Source organism: Homalodisca vitripennis, chromosome 4 (assembly GCF_021130785.1).
Source record: "Homalodisca vitripennis isolate AUS2020 chromosome 4, UT_GWSS_2.1, whole genome shotgun sequence".
Lineage (NCBI taxonomy): Eukaryota > Metazoa > Arthropoda > Insecta > Hemiptera > Cicadellidae > Homalodisca > Homalodisca vitripennis.
In genome coordinates this window covers 23,550,440-23,567,584 of record NC_060210.1, presented here as the reverse complement: position 1 = coordinate 23,567,584, position 17,145 = coordinate 23,550,440, and the positions used below count along the sequence as shown (strand labels likewise).

The 17,145-nt window shown below is 30.1% G+C and overlaps 1 protein-coding gene across 22 annotated transcripts in view; it reads right to left on the bottom strand.

Annotated features, from left to right (window-relative positions):
* Positions 1–17,145, bottom strand: part of LOC124359040 (calcium/calmodulin-dependent protein kinase type II alpha chain) — a 393,022-nt gene that overhangs the window by 20,692 nt on the left and 355,185 nt on the right. For 10 of the 22 annotated variants that reach the window (XM_046811401.1, XM_046811405.1, XM_046811409.1 and 7 more), the window contains one exon: positions 15,301–15,360. The exons of 8 other annotated variants lie outside the window; for them this stretch is intronic. In XM_046811401.1, coding sequence (XP_046667357.1) covers positions 15,301–15,360 — 60 coding nt within the window. Of the gene's footprint in view, positions 1–1,085; positions 1,224–15,300; positions 15,361–17,145 lie in introns of all 22 variants that reach the window. 4 more of the 22 variants (XM_046811407.1, XM_046811408.1, XM_046811410.1 and 1 more) reach the window with 2 other exon arrangements.

Sequence of the window (17,145 nt, the reverse complement as noted above, 5' to 3'; positions counted from 1 at the left end):
GAATAACAATTAATGCTTTAGTGTATAATATTATTTCCCAAAAAACGAAGGGAGATACTTTGATAATGATTAAAATCGTTAACCTTGAGGCCAAATTTGTTTTAATAAATCAAGGAAAATCTTTGTTAGTCACAAAAAATATACATGACATAATATACATAAATAGTGATTTTAAGACTAATAAAGTCTGCACCCCGAGGTTATTAACATGTTTGGGATGGTACACATGAAACTTAAAATGAAAAAAAGAAACTCTTTGGGGCTGTGAGCCAGTCACACAAATTACTTTACAAAGGAGAGATAGTTTATATGTAAATTAAATTCCATAGTAAATTGCTGGAAGCATAATTTAAAGATTTTGATCAGTGATTTGATAAATAAGGTGACTTTGATATGACTACTACTCGTATAACTTCAGTCTTGTTGAAATAGTGTGCATAACTACACAAGTGGGAAAAACCAAGAACAAATTACAGATTAAAAAATCAATAACATACGAATGTAAACGATTGTCGTAATTGTTTTTACATTGGACACTTGCCAAGAGTTGGCATCTGGATTTCCAATGTTTGTTTGCTCTACTTACTAACATTTAATCAACTCTAGGGGTTATCTTTAGAAATTCAACAACATTTACATTAAACATTCAGTATTAAAAATGATGCCATTAACTAATAACTAAGAGGACCATTACGCATGAAAATTCTCTGGTGGAAATCAAAAAGTTTAATTTTCAGCCCTCATTATCATGGGGAGGGAATATTGTAAACCGAACCTTCTGAAACAATAAAAATCAAGTTTTATAATGTCTTATACTACTGGTTGCATTAAAAAATGGACACCACTAAAAAACCAAAACAACAGCAAAACGTAGCAAAACCAGGTTAGGAAAAAATTGAGTTGGTTAATTCGAAAGAGGAAGACAAACGATTAGCTTCTATAGAGCTCACTGATGCCGATTGTGAGCAGTTTTCTAAGAAGTAGGCATGGAAACAAATCAATGCGGAACATCAAACAACACCACCACCAATTTGCAGAAAACCTCAAACACGGTCAAAGTGTTATTGATGGTCACACGATTCTACCTTGGGCACCTTGCAACAGCACAGTTCCGAGGCTGAGGGCGGACTTGGAGGCGGGTGGGGAGCTGAACCCTGGCTGGGGCTTGGTGGGGGGGAATGATGCTGGGGAAGGCGGGGGTGTCGTACCCCCTCCCACAAAGCCTGAACCAGTATCTTCCATTAATACACAATTCTCAGAAAACTAGATCTATTAAAAAGTGGATAAATAAATAGGAAATAATATATTTTACAATAAGAGTAAGATGTATTTAGTTTCAAAAAGTGTCAGTAAAATAAATAAACTATGTACTAGGAATAGGTCTGACTATAAAGGCTTGTTCCGCAGAAATTTAAATACACATTCACACACACACACTGATGAAGTTTTAGTTTAACTTTTTGCTTCAGTCCTACTTTCTTCTCAATCGTATTGTGCCTTCCACTAAACCCTGTCTGGTACATATTTTTGTGCAGTTTCAATTACAATTAATTATGAACATGTTTGTGTTAATATTTGCTATTAAAACATTTTAATACACTTCTCATTAAAAAAACTAAAAATTAAAATATCTTAGAAAAAAATTAATTAAAATCAAAAGAACAAAATAAACTTTACAAAATTATTTATGTGTAACAACATATGTAACTGATTATACTTAGAACCAATAAAATAACAATTTATTTTTATATAATCCTTTCAATATTTCAAATTAAATTGAAGAAACAATAAATAAAAGCACCCTGAGTATTTGAATCAATCTAATACATTACTATCTACTGATGGAAAAATAACAATATAAAAAATATAATACAAATACCAATTTCAAAAATTGTATGGATTCATAATAAAATCACAATAAAACATACTGTAAAAATCATAGAAGAAAATAATTATCTCCAAAAATAAACACTGAAGGCATTTTGAAGGTTGAGAAAACAACACACTGATTCACAAACATAACCTAAAACTGGTGATTGACTTACTATCAATATTTTTCTGTGAAGAGGAAGGGGTTGCTACTGAAGCCGACATCAGGTAGAAAGTGAAAGTAAAACAGTTTGATTGATGACAGATAAAATGTTTGAAAAAACATATGGAAGAGCAGGGGAAGAGTGTGATAAGGAAGCGATAAGCCCAGCTGTAGTTGTGGTGGACTGTTGCTGAAAATAGGATGACATCCACTCTGTCGTGAAGCGCTACAACTTTACTCTATATTTAGCACATGTCTTGTGTGGATTATCATTAGTTCCATACATACTCTATTTCTAGTGTTGCATAAGTCTTATCTTATGATATACTTTCCTTCATAACATTCCTTACTCTCAGGTGGATTGTTTATTCCTATACATGTGATTGATAGTGAGTAATGAGTGTTTACACATGAGTAGTGAAGTAATTTGATGTTGTAAACAAGTTACAGATAAAATACTGATTTAACTGCTGAAATCCACTTCTTCTACTGATAAAACTGTATTCCACTGAGTTATATGAGTTATTGCTCTAATTATACATTTGCCATTGATACACATTCCATATCCTATACAATATTATCTGAGGGAATGTGCAGTTAAATAGATTAGAAAGTTTTAACTGAACAAATAATATTTGTAATGTGTGAAATTAATGGAAAAAACTCTGACAGTTGCAAAACCTGTTAAAACACTATCTTGACAGTTTATTTATGGCAATGGAGGATTTGAATGGCTAACAGAATTGTTCAGGTCATCAACCACCATTATATATTACAAAACCAGAAACAAAGTTTTCAGATCTGAAAATTCTTGCTTCTTCTTCAGGTGAGTAAATAACGTAACACATAGAAAAATGATCTAGATTAACCACACACATATCTCACAAAAGCACCATACTAGAGTCAGAAATTACTACAGACAAATTGTGCTTCATGTCTACCTCATTAACTAAACTTCAAATACACTAATAATAGATATCTTCAGTCATAACAACTGTTTTTTAGGTTCCTTATTTATTTGTTTTAGTGCAGGTCATACAGATTGTTCTAGATTCTAACTTTAGTGTGTCGGTAATTTGTAATTAACCTAGTTAACCTGGTGTTATGTATCTACTCACCTACAGAACACGTCTGGAACATTGTATTATTGTTATTGTAAGAATTGATGCCCACTACAATTCTGTTTAGCAAGTTGATAAAATATCATTTTTCAAAGTAAATAAACAGTATTTACACTTACTCTGCCGTAATAACATTAATGTGCCACCAAGAACGATGCAATAAATAACACGGAACACCAGCAAATGCATAGAACAATTAACAGAACATTTAATACAGGATATGCTGCTATACGTTAGACATTAAACAGACCAAATCCAAACTCGTCGTTTAAAATATAAATAGCGATAATGGCACAAATAATTTGATAAACAAGCATTAAAAATATTGAATACAAACATTTTTGAGCAAATCTTTTACCCTGTAATAATTTAACTATTTACCACATTTTTTACATCATACAATATTTTACCATAACAATCATAATATGTCATAAGTTTCAATGTTATGAATTGAAAGGACCAAATTAAAATATGGACATCATTTTCAAATGAAACAAAACTTCAATTAGTTGTAAATACTAGTAAACCAGTTTTAAAGAACTTTAGTCACTTGTTTGTTGATATGGACATCAATAAAGGTTCCCCTTATTTCTTTAATTTCTGATGCCATTATTGTACATTACATATTGAATAATATTGATTGAATTTCCTACTTAATATGACATATTCATAAAGGTAGGAGCATAACATATATTGTACTGCAATAATATTAGTATGTGCTTTCTCTGGCAACTTCATGAATTATTATTAATGATACCTATTGTTACTATTTTTCTACAATCTTATTTTTTTACAAAACATAAGTGAAATAGTTTGTATTGTTCTCTATTATGTCACTTTATTTTGTTAACCTCATAGCATTGAGCGCAGTGCAGTTATTGGTTTCATCTGGAAAAGTTATCAGGTCAAATTATGCTTCGTAATTTTGTTGTCAGTGAATTTAATAGAATGATGGACTGTGGTTAAATTTTCTTTATTATTGAGAGAAATGCCATTAAAAGTATTGTATTATTAAAATACACATCTAAGGACAGCACTATAGTAAAAACTGAAGTATACAAGAAGTTTCCTCTTTTATATAAAGTAAAATGTCAGTTGGTAAAAATCCTATTCAGGTCTACAAATCTTTCACTGAAATCTGATTCTGAAAAAATAGAAGCAATTGATTTATTTTACTTCAAGACAATATTACAATTATTTTACTAGTAATTTATCAGAAAGAGTGTTACTAGTAATATTTTGTTACCTACTATTACTAAGTATATGTATAACAAATTTCCTTCAATAGGTACTACACTAAAACACTATAGAACAGTCCCCCTGCCAAAAATTACGTATGCATGTGAAACAATGTTTAACAATAAACACTATTGCAATAGATAAGGTACTCAAGATTAAAAGAAGTATAGTTAGACTTGTTTAAATAAAAACTGTCAAGTAGACAGAGTTTGAAGAATGGCTTCCAACCAATACTAAAATATAGAGCCAGTAACAAGTACAATAAAAAAGAAACAAATATTATTCTTGGAACATTTTTTAAAAACGCCTAAAAATAGAACAAGCGGAAAAATAATAGAAAAATTGTGGATTAATAAGATCAAAATCAGATGGACCACGGAAAAAAAAGAAAGTCATGAGAGAGTTAAAAATTACAATAGAAGATTTAAAACACAAGTCACACAAACTAAAAATATTAAAAGATATAACACAGTTTAAGAGAAACAAGCAGAAAATATCAAGAGTGATTCTGGATGAGGAAAAGAAATTACACACAAAAGGATGAAGAAATATTGGGCTGAAAGAAAAAGGATAGACTTGAATCATAAATGTATTAAAGTGGTCCAATGTAGGCCATAAAGTCAAATTAAATTTATCAGAATAAATCAGACCACACTCCAGTAAACTTCTATAGTGTATATTCTATACCACAACAATTGATCTGCTTGAGCAGCCACCTCATTGCTCAGATTTTAGCAAGAGAATTACCTGACCTTACACATCTAACTCACCTGATACTTTGCTCTGTACAGTTTATTTTCATTGCCATAAGTCAAGAGAAACATCAAAAAGCTCTTAAGTCTATCATGACAAAAGTGACAAATAGGAGTAAATGCTTTCGCATAAATAGTTATTTATGTATCATGGACGGAATTGTTATTTTGTTACCCAATAGATACATTTTGGCACGAGACGTAGCAAGGGGGGTTAATTCTCTCGATAATGACAAAGCACTGATTTCTACCACAACCTCAAGAATTTATGTTTTTATTAACACTTTCTGATAATTACCAATAAACGACTTTGTTTTATTGATGTTTCCTCCTAGGTAGTAAAATAAATCGCTAATCAATGTTTAGAAATACTGAACATCAACAGTGTTTAGCTTATTTGACCATAGAGAAGGTTAAAATTGTGACCAAATATAAAGTTCCAGGCTACACCACTGACTGCACTGAACTTGTAAGGGGTTGAAAGACGTGTTCGGGAGAAATGTGCCATGCAAGCTCCGCCCAACACATTCTGGGAACTGACCGGTCTCTGAGCTTTCATTCAGTACAAGAGGTCTTTAGTTCAAGTCTAGTTGGGGGAGCCATCTAATTTTGGAATGCTAATAAATGATCTGCTAATATAGTACCAAAAGTATTTTTACAAGCTTAGTTTTTTTCATGAGAAAGAAACAGCTAAACATTTATTATAAGAGAGGATTTTTATGGGTCAGTTGTATAAAAATCAAGCAACACTATGATATATTTCACGCTGTTATTCTAAAATGTTGGAGTCTTCATTGTTTAAATCTATGACAAAAAATGTTAATGGTCATTAAATTAACATCGCTTTATATGAAAACCTAAAACCTTTTGTCAGTTATCAAAACTGTTCAAATTAAATCAAAACATATTTATCATGACTTCTTTACAAAATCTATATTTTCTACCTTCTATGAAAAGTAGTACACAGAAACAAAATTGTGGCCTTGCTTTACGATGCCAGAACTCAACTTTTTGATGTTGTAAAACAAGACCAAGATTTTTGCTCTGTGTACTATTTTTGACTTTTTAAACATCTACATTTTTTAAATAAACTGTTCTTGCCTGAACAGATTTTAAAATATTGTATAATGTATCTTGTGCTTATTTTAGGTTTGAATTCATACAACATAATCCGCATGAGCTATTTCCTTGATAAAGTGATCAGTTTTTAAGCATATTGTTTAATTTTTCATGTCTATTAATAAATTTATAAAAATAAACAAAAATAAATCATTTGATTATCAACTACAGAGAACAGAGAAAAAGTGGAACTATCTTCAAAATGATGTTAATTTGTTGTCTTGAAAATCTGTAAAATGTCTGGTTTCTGTAATGTAAAAAATTGGAAACATCAACGATCTTGCTAAACATCGTCGAGCTGACTTTCACTGTATGTGAGAATATGGACAGCATTTCCCTAAAAGTAAAATGTCAGGTACATAACAGTCAATAGACAGTGATGATACGAACAGATAGACATGGGACAGCATGTCACAAGAAACAAAAAATGCTTAACAATGACAAATGCATGACACAAGCACATGACCTTGTAAGCATGCACAGGTGGGATATGAGGGGTAGTGACATAATGCAGAGGAAATGATCATAATGTACATATCAGAGAGTGACACTGAAAATGCCTGGCTAAAAAACTTTCTAAAGAATTATAAAATATGATAAGTTGATCACTAATTATTAAAATATAAACATAATGAATCCAAAACCAAGAAGTTAAGAAGTAAAACGATTAAAAAAAAAAATAAACATTTTGAACATAAGGCAAAAGTTTCATGCAAATGAAAAGTTAGAATAATGATAGGAAACAAATTTCTTTATACAACCCTACTTTAGTAAACAGTAATAGGTTATTGTTAAATACATTATTATAATATTGTTTGTTTGCCTTCAATTTAAATTTATATATACAATATTTATATTGTTATGAATGGTGGTCATGTAATGTAGAGAATTCTATAAAGTCATAATTTTACTTACTACCAATATAATTAGGATCTATTCTTTGATTTGTAAACAATATGCTGAAATTTTTATTCCATAGGTTTTAAAAATCCTATAAGTTTATAAAAGTCAAATTTGTACCATATATTATGCAATTACATAACAGGAGGTTAGTTTATTATACTGAATTTTTCTTGTAATTAGTCTACTGAGTGAAGCGGCTACCACACGCCAGTTTGGAGGGGGAGGGGTGAATAAACGTACAGGAGTCAGAAAAAACATTACTATAACGGTCCTCTAAAACTATGGAAGGAAATTAATTTTTACATGGAGTAGTCACTTATGAAGAATCATTAGTTAAAAAAAAATAGCAACAAAAATATGCTGCATTGTCACCAGTGAAAAATGGGCTTTGGTTACGATTTTACTACCAAGTTGTGTAAATTTACGATCTCCCCACAACACTGTTTAGTTAGTTATCTGCTTCACTCGGGGTAATAATCACAAATACGAAATTTTACATTTTACTGTAATAAAAATATTAGTTATATAATTTTATCAGTGATAGACGAAACAAAAAACTCTATTTTTTGTGGGCTATGTAATATCAGTGAATAACTATAAGGGAAAAACAATGTAATAAAATAACTAAAGACTTTGGTTTAAACATTTCATATATTGACTAAACAATTCTAATATATTATGAATCATTACATTAAATGTTCAGTCACTTAACTTGCTCATTACATTCAGACATTAAAATATATTTGAAAAATATGCCTGAAATCTCTTTCTACGTACAAGTTGACTTTACTTGTGTAATAGATTGTTTAGTTCATACATAAAATTAGTGAGCATGTTTCATTTATCTTACTTATATTTTATTTAAAAAAGTCACTTAGACAGTTATAAATTGCAGAAGTTTGTACATTTACCAAAATATTATATTGATCAGTAAAATAATAAGAAATATGGAAAAATGTATTTGAAAATGACACTATACGATCTGTAGTAAAGATACACAATTACCTTCGTATTTACTCTCAGTACAGTATAATTAACTATTACTGTAAAGCATAAACACAATTTAATTCCAAATCTACAATATGAAATGTAATAATATTAGAAACTGTGAAAAATTAAAAATGAGGCCTGAGCATGAAATAAATGGTTACAACTTACATTAGTAATAATATAAAAATTACAGCCATCTTGATAGTAATTTAAATGAGCGAATTCGCAAAAAGCTAACAGCTCAAGCGAGTGTACCTGATTGGTTGGCAATGTGAAACAGCATGTTTTTGAGCAGCCAATCATCAACATCTAATATAATGATGCATCAACATCCAACATGACAACATCGGATGATCGGGAAATGCACATTAAAGCCTTATCATATAATGTACGTTTACTGACTAGCCTACAATAAAATATACATAACCTAATTAGTTATTATCTACAAAGACTATTTCATTTACCAAACTCGATAAGATACTGCGTTAGTCTATAGAAGATAACAATTCATGCTGAAACATTCCAATATTAGTCAAGTTTACGTTTGTTTGTAACAACTATGTTGACGGGTAATGTGCAGAAAATGTGCTTTCACATATCATGTTTTATTGTTCAAACATTTTATGTTTATATTTCAATATTGCTTTCTTTATAATGTAAAGGATTATTTTTAAATGACCCTCCCATATTATATTTCTTCAGACTTCTAAACCAAACTTTACTACTTTAACAAACCAACTACTTTATTATTGATGGTTATTTTGACAAAGCTAAAATGATTTTCTAAAATGTTTTTTTGTCATCTTGGATCTTCCATGATGTCATTTATTTGTTTAAAATAAAAACATCGCATTGTGATAGATGATATTGGATTGTGTTTTTAAGCTGAACACATTGTGGCAAACTGTTTTTAATATATCATTTTAGACCTTAAAATGTTAAGAATTATAAAAATATCTAAAACCAAACATTGCCAGGATAAAACAATATTCCATGAAATAATATTTTGTGGATAATATTAAATATTAAAGATGTAATTAAACAAAATATTACTTTGTTGATATAATATATATATGAAAATGTTTACAGTAATGCGTTCGTCATAAAAATGTACAGACCAAAATCATGCAATGTTAACATTTGAAATAATACATTACTTTCAACATGGGGGATTAAAAATGCTAGCCTAAAGTGCTAACCATGTCAAGGTTTAGCTCCAGTTCACCTTCCTCTTTGTGCAACGTCTGGAATCTGATGTGTCTTTGATGTCGAATCGATGTAAAGTTCATTTTGAGCTTCTTCGTTGCTAACTTTTTTTAATCTCTTCAGATGAAAATGACTCCAGATTATAGGAGTCAAGCCTGTGACAGCGTCAGATACCAGAAATTGCACTATATGAAAATGAACTGAAGTTAAACTCAACATTCACATATTTATATAATCCGTCAAACTGATTGTTCTTATAGGGTGGCCTGGTTCCAAAATCTGAAGAAATGTACAGAAAATGTTATTTAATAAACAAGCATGCGTACGGAAAAATATAGTTAGTTTTTATGTGAATTAATTTTTGTTTAAATCAAATTATATATAAAAGAATACACATTAATTATTTTATAATGAGGACTTAATTTTGAAATATTTAAAGGACAATTTACAAAGTGAACCATCTAAAGAGAAGCAATAGCTTATTATTCCAATGTAAAACACAGACATATTACAATTGAATTAAACAAAATTCACAACACCTGTATTAATTACTGTTATTATGCTATATATATAAGTAAAACATTCTTATAAGCAATTTCAACATTATTAAACTTTATTTGCAATTTCAAAATGTGCTCAATTCAAAATAATTTTTGGCTGTAATTAAAGTCTGATTAGGTGATACACATAAGTATGAATTAAAAAATAAACAAATATATCTCATGATGGAAAGTTTAAACATATTTTTAACCAACTCTTTTTTATATAATGTAGACTAGTACACTGTAAAGGAAAACTGAGATTTGCTCCTGTAGGATTTTGAGTGAATATTTGCTATAACTCAGTCATAAATGTTTAAAATTAATTTAAAACAAAGAAACATGAAAGAATTTTAGATTCAATGTTTGATAAAGTACTGCTCCTGATTTTTTTGTTTTTTATGTGTATATCGGTATCAAACAGAATTTGGAAGAATCTGTTATAATATCAATTTATCATTTGTAATAATTTAAAATATTTCCTTCATTGTGAAATAATAATAAAGTAAGCTTGTATTTATTAGAAAAATACTTAAAAGAAAAAACAAAAAACTGAGTATCTCAAAAAAGTAAAAAGGTTATTACAAAAGCTGTGTATTTAATTTTTTGAGACTAAACCGATTTGCTACAATGTATTGATTCCCTTTAGATGGATTCCCCAGAATAGTTTTTACTTTGAATGGCATTATATAAATATAAAAATGTTTTATTTATTAGTAATTATAATTAAGTTACAGGAATGTGTGATATTTAGCACATTCTCCCGATCAGCAATGCCAAAGCTAAGAAAACTGTGCTAAGAATAAAGCATGAGGTGTTAATACCAACTCACTGAGATCAAGTTAGGGAATGCAGTTTAATTAACTTATTTCAATAAATTTTAACTTATGTTAGTGGTAGAGAGCTGAAATGTTAATACTGATTTGCTCTGGTATGGAAGTGTGGCACTTGATACAAAAATAATTACACAAAAGCACTGATCTACATAGAGAGGTACAAGAAGAATCTATTAAAAATACTGAAATACATTCATTATTTAAATATATTGAAAATGTTTGACTGCCAACTATTTCTTAATGCAACATTTAAAATAAATAAGTTAGTTTAAATACCCTAATTATAAGGTAGACATTATAGCTATATAAAATACCAGAAAATAAAAAGATTTGTAGGGAAAACTTATAAAGAATAACTAAAAAAATTAAAATTTACACTAAATATGGAACAATTGCAACCACACAATCTAAATTTATTTATATTAATATGTAAGTTTTCTATACTTCAAACTGTGTCGAAAACATTCCTTACACAACTTAATTCTTCAAATATTTTGGCTTCGCTGCACAGAGCCATATTCAGTTAACAGATGTTAAACCGAAACTTGCGTAAGCAAAGTTTAGGAGCGGTGTGAGCCAGGAACTAAGATGTTATCAGGCTATCTCAGCCAAAGAACTAAGATTGATTTATATTATCTAAAACTCTTGAGAGAACGATAATATGCCTGCATGAAAGAGGACTGCAATGTGTGTTAACCTGCTTTTGATAAAACTGATGTTAGATGTGGTGTTCTGCCTAACAGTCATCACTTACTACACACAATTTTTAAGTTTGCTTTGAAAACTGTTCTTCCTGAGATGGTGACAATTACAAAAATACAAACAAAAAGAAAAGTCAGTTAGTAAAATGTTTAAATAAAAGCAGCTTATATAGCTTTAAAAATAAGTGATTTTCTCAAACTCAGGAATCTCCAGATTTCCACGTTGTAAAAGACACTAATATTCATTTACTATGCCCCTTTTTGATTCAATTGACAAATTAATTAGGTATTCTGGTCAAGTCAAAAATCAACTCAAGAGGTATTGACACTCGTTATATGCTTTGTAGGTACACTCCATCTTCAGAGTGCAGTATAAAACTGAATTCATCGAATGCTGTGTTATTTTAGTAACAATTGCACAACACAACACACATAACACATCAAAACTCATGACCCAGCATTAAAAAAAATTAAATTTAAAGACTTTGTTCACCTACATTAGCTATACAATGCAGCAGGAAACTGTGATATGAACAGTTAATAACTGAGGTTGGCATTAAAAACGATCTTTGGATGAAAATTTGTGCAAAGATTGAATTTTCCCTCTCACAATGTGGATGACACCCTAATATTATTTAATGGCAGTACTCGACAATTAAACTTGTTATACAAATATTACGCCTAAATTTAAATTATAATTAAAGTTGTAAAACAATAAGCTAAGTGTTTTTGATCTCACCCTGGAGAAAGCCCACTACATCAATGCAGACAATCAATGCTTCTTCCTGCCAACCCCCCCCCCCCCCAAATAATAAAAGATTGCAGCGTATAACTTTTTAGTATTATAGTAAAATGTCCCCCCATTGAGTCCTAAGAATTATAATAATGAATTAAATACTATAAAATACATTGCAAAATTCAATGGTTATCAAATTAGAATGGTGAATAGGCTTGTAACTAAGGTAAAGCTAAAGTGAAAAACAATATAAATAGGTTGAATACAGCCACACCATGGTATTAAAAACCAATTGAAAGATGGCTAAAATCTTGTTCCTAAAACCAGAAATGAAATGGCAACAATTTGACTAAAAAAAGACAGTGGAAAAATGGAAAAATCTGGTGTATACCAAACTGAAAAATATATTGGACAAGCAGGATTTTAAGACAGGTTAAAAAGAATATCAAACTGATCTACATTGAGATAAACAAAAATCAAGTATTGAACAACATCTTTGTGATAAAAATCATGATATGCATGAAATAAACCAAGGTTTCAAAAATGTGGGTAAGGAAACATATTGGACACATTAGAATATATATAGGGCATTTAATATAAAATGAAGAGGCTATAATAAAGTAAATTTACACCCAAACATCGGTTTTTACACTATTGTCAGTAAGAATAAACCTGGATCAGCTGCTCCTAATGCCCCAACCAATAATGCTGAGTGCAGTGCAGGTTTACGTAACGTAATCTGTCATTAGTTTTTGTATTATATAGATATAGATCTAAAAAGTTGTAATGTGTTTTGTGAACTAAGTTGATGTAATTTTTTTTATTCATTATGTGTCTTATATTGTGCAATCAGTACTAAATTAACAAAACCATTTAGAGAATTTAATTTTATAATGTAGTCTGAAGACAGGAATGTTTGTCCAAAACATGTAACGAATGACAAAACCTCTTCAGTTGATTTTGGATTTAAAGGAGGTAAGAATACCTAACTATTTTGGTAATGGAGGTAATTTCAGCTTTCCATAAAATCTCCTGCCTCAATCTACACTTGTAAAAATCCAGGTACAACCCAATGGGGTTGCAACAGTAGATTAGAGCTTGGAGAGAAATGGTGGCGGCATAAATGTGAGTTGGTACGATGAAAGACATTACTACAGACCCTTTATAATTTATATGATACTGAAATACCCCTTTCAGCTTTGTGGGAAGAAAGGTAAAAAAACTTCAGCAGGTACTGGTACTGCAATTTTGTGACAACTGAAGACACAGGGTTGGGATGCTGATGCTGCCATCGGTATATAGAGTAAAGGTTATCCTCCATGTCGGTCTTGGGTTGTCCACGAATTCTAATGTCCATGACCAAACACTAGATATACAAATGATTTTGTACTCCCAGCACACAGAACAAGCTGAGCTTGATTATGTCTGAAACCATCTACAGTCTTGAAGAATATTTTGAGAACAAGGGCTACACATTTGAGATGACTTTCTCACCTACTTTGTTTTTTTAAAGTTTTGTAACAAAAATTTGATGCCACTACTGATCTTGAGGAAGAATAAATAAAGAGATTTGTATATTCACATGTTGATGCTATATCTTGAGGTGTAAATGGAAACACTTTGAAGGCAGAACCAATTTAAAAGAGCGTAATGACATTAAGAAAAGAAAATAGGTCTGAGGGCAATACAGGAAGAGACAAGGGGTTTATTTCCAGTGTGTTAATCAATTATCCAATATCCTACCAAATTAACTTTTCTTATTGATAACACAACACACCATAATGTTCAATTAATTAACTGATGCATATTAAGTTCTATAAAACTAAAAATTAAAGAAACTTTTTATATTTTCTATGGATTCTATTTGAACCCATTGTAAAAAGAATTGTTTGTCTCTGACAACCTCCGCGCTGGCGCCTGCGAGATAGCACTGATTGCAAAAGAAAACTTCATTCAGATGCAAGAAGTTACAAATTAAAGATGAAAGACTAAAATGAATGTACATTGACATCCTATGCATGTATTAAAGATGGTGTGACAGCTGCGGAGGACACAATTCTGAAGCTTTAAACATCTCAAGTGTGAGACTCATTAACATGGAAAGTTTGCAATAAGTGAATGCGCATGATACAAAAAGTTGCTTATGTTCTTTGTTGGCAAACAGTTTTTGAGTAGGTATTTTCTGTCTTTTCTACTTAGCACTAAAAAAAAAAAAAATAATAATAGAAGCGCCCCAATACTAGTATTTTAGTTTATTACTTTGTTAAAAAAGATATTTCCTTGTGTACTTTGTACACTTCTAATTGCATGTAAAAGTACTTCTTTAATAATTAGTACGTAATAATATTGAATAAATCAATTTAATTATCGTTTTTCACCAAACTATGCGTTGGAGTATCCAAATTGTTTTCCTAGCAAATGCTAGGAATACAATATTAATAATGTTTTTGTTTATTAATATTAAAATTAATATTAATTTGATGTTACTTATAGTTATTTTGAATTAATTAAAAAACTGCACATTTTAAAATACTTATAAAATAGCTATGTTGGAAATTGTTGATTCAATGCGAATGGTCAGTTCGGCTCTATTTCACCTTCTGCTTAGTACAGCGTCTGAAATCTTATGTCACAGACTTTACTCCTCCTGGAATATGGATCTGAGTCCTTCTGAAGATATCAACATTTCTTTAATCTCTTCCGACTCCAGATTCCAGGAGTCAAGTCTGTGACAGTGTCAGATTTCAGAAGCTATACTAGGTGGAAGGTGAAATGGAGCTGAACTCAACATTCACATATTTTTAAATATTCTGAATTTTTTTAATACATGATTTTAAAGATATAAATTAATTTTAAAATTTAACTTCTACAAATAAAATATATCTGGAAGAACATAACATAACTGTTAACAATATAAACTTTTGTACTACTAAAACCTTTAGATTTTTTAAACATTGTAATTAAATAAGAATACAGGTTTTGTATGCAAAATCCAATATATGTATTTCCAAATACAGTAAACACAAATCTACATACTTCAGACAAACAAAAGAGAATTCTTAGAAGCAAGTGGCCACTTCCAAACCAGATCAGAGACTGATTAACTGATAAGGCTAGTAGAATTACCTTCAGGCTCTTTAGCAATGACGGTGGAACTTCGGTCAACGCCTCCCTTTACCTTATCCTCTGTGGGTGAAACAGAGACAGAATTGCGTTTGTTTGTGTCAGTGAGAGGGACAGAGAAAGAGATAGAGAGAGATCAGAGAGAAAGAGATCAGACAGCTAAAGCACACAGGGAAAAGCACAGACAACAGTATAAACAGCAAGTCACATCTATCTCAATACAATACAATTAGAGAATAAGCCAGCTATAACAGTGAACATTGTATCCAGCCTAAATAGCCAGAGATATAAATATAGAACAAATATAGGCTAAAACCTGCCTTGTCGTACAATCCAAGATTAAATTACATTACATTATTTTATTCCCTACATACCAAAACAGGCAATTTTAATCTTGAATTGTATGTTAAGGTAGGTTTAAGCTCATAATTGTTGTAATTTTGGAAACCAAAAAGAATTGAAACTATAATGGAACAACATTACTACTCGAGAGCAATGTTTAAGTAGCATGACATTTAATTGATCACACATTATATGTTACGTTTATAAAAATTAACTGTTAAATAAAACAGAGTTTTAATGATTCATCATATAGGTAATTAAATTTCAAAAAAATTAAATTTGTTTTGCCAGTTCTACTGAACTGGCAAAACAAAAAATACTTAAAATGTCTAATTGAGTGTGAGTAGTATATATTCTAATTACAAGCAGAGCAATAATGCCTTGTTACTCTTAAGGAAACTTTTCAAGTTTGAATCAACTAAATTATATAAAAAAATAATTTTGACATGGGCAATCTTTGCAATATTAAATATCAATTCACCTAACAAAACCAACATACAAAAAAATTACTAATCTGAAACAAACTCAAAAATTAATGAGCAGAAGCAAAAAATCAACAAACATGAAAATCAATAGGTCCTGGAAATGTTAAACAAATTTGTTAATTTTATCCTTTTATACAGTTCATAATTTGGCTAACGATTTAGACATAGAATTTTGTTCTAGTTTCAATTTGAAATGTTATCACATGGATACCAGATAGTTTGGATACAGTGTTCACACATCATAAAAATAACATTAATACAATAGGATAACACGTAAAGCTTATTTACAAAAATCACAATAGGCTTATGGACACATATTTCTGGAAAGACAAACGCGACGGTAAACACGGTTTACTCCACAGTTTCAATGGTTAGATGTACACTAATATATATATATATATATATATATATATATACACACTCAGTCTAACAAGAATATAGCTATTTGGCTGAAAAAGTGTTCAATTAAATCATCAAGTTTCAATATTCAGTATGTATTTCTCGCAAAATAAACTAAGATTTTAATAATATTTCTGGGCAGGTGTTTTTATGAGTACTATATAGTACTTTACCAAAACAAGCAATTGATTAGAAAAAGTGTACAAAATTTATTAAAAATAAAATCAAGTTACTAAATTTTGATACCTTGATATGTTCACGACGATACCCCACATGGTACACACCAGGTTTTCATAAAGCGCATCGAGCGCCTAATAGGATACGTAGATGTGCATTTCCTTATTGCATTTTTAATGTTTGCCTGTCTTGGTGGGTTGTTGAATGTGATTCCGCGCTTAAATATGTACCTTAAACTATTGTATACCCCTTCAATATTGAAATCATTTATTGAAATCATGAATAATTCACTCATCATTGGTTATTCATTTATCTCTTCCTACTCAGACTCTTATCATTCAGTTCCTCTCCAGTGAGTATTATGTCCATACTAAATTTGTTTATACATTCATTTTGATGCAAGTGTGATGTACCAACATAACAGAAGAAAAAATCGTTGCAAGCA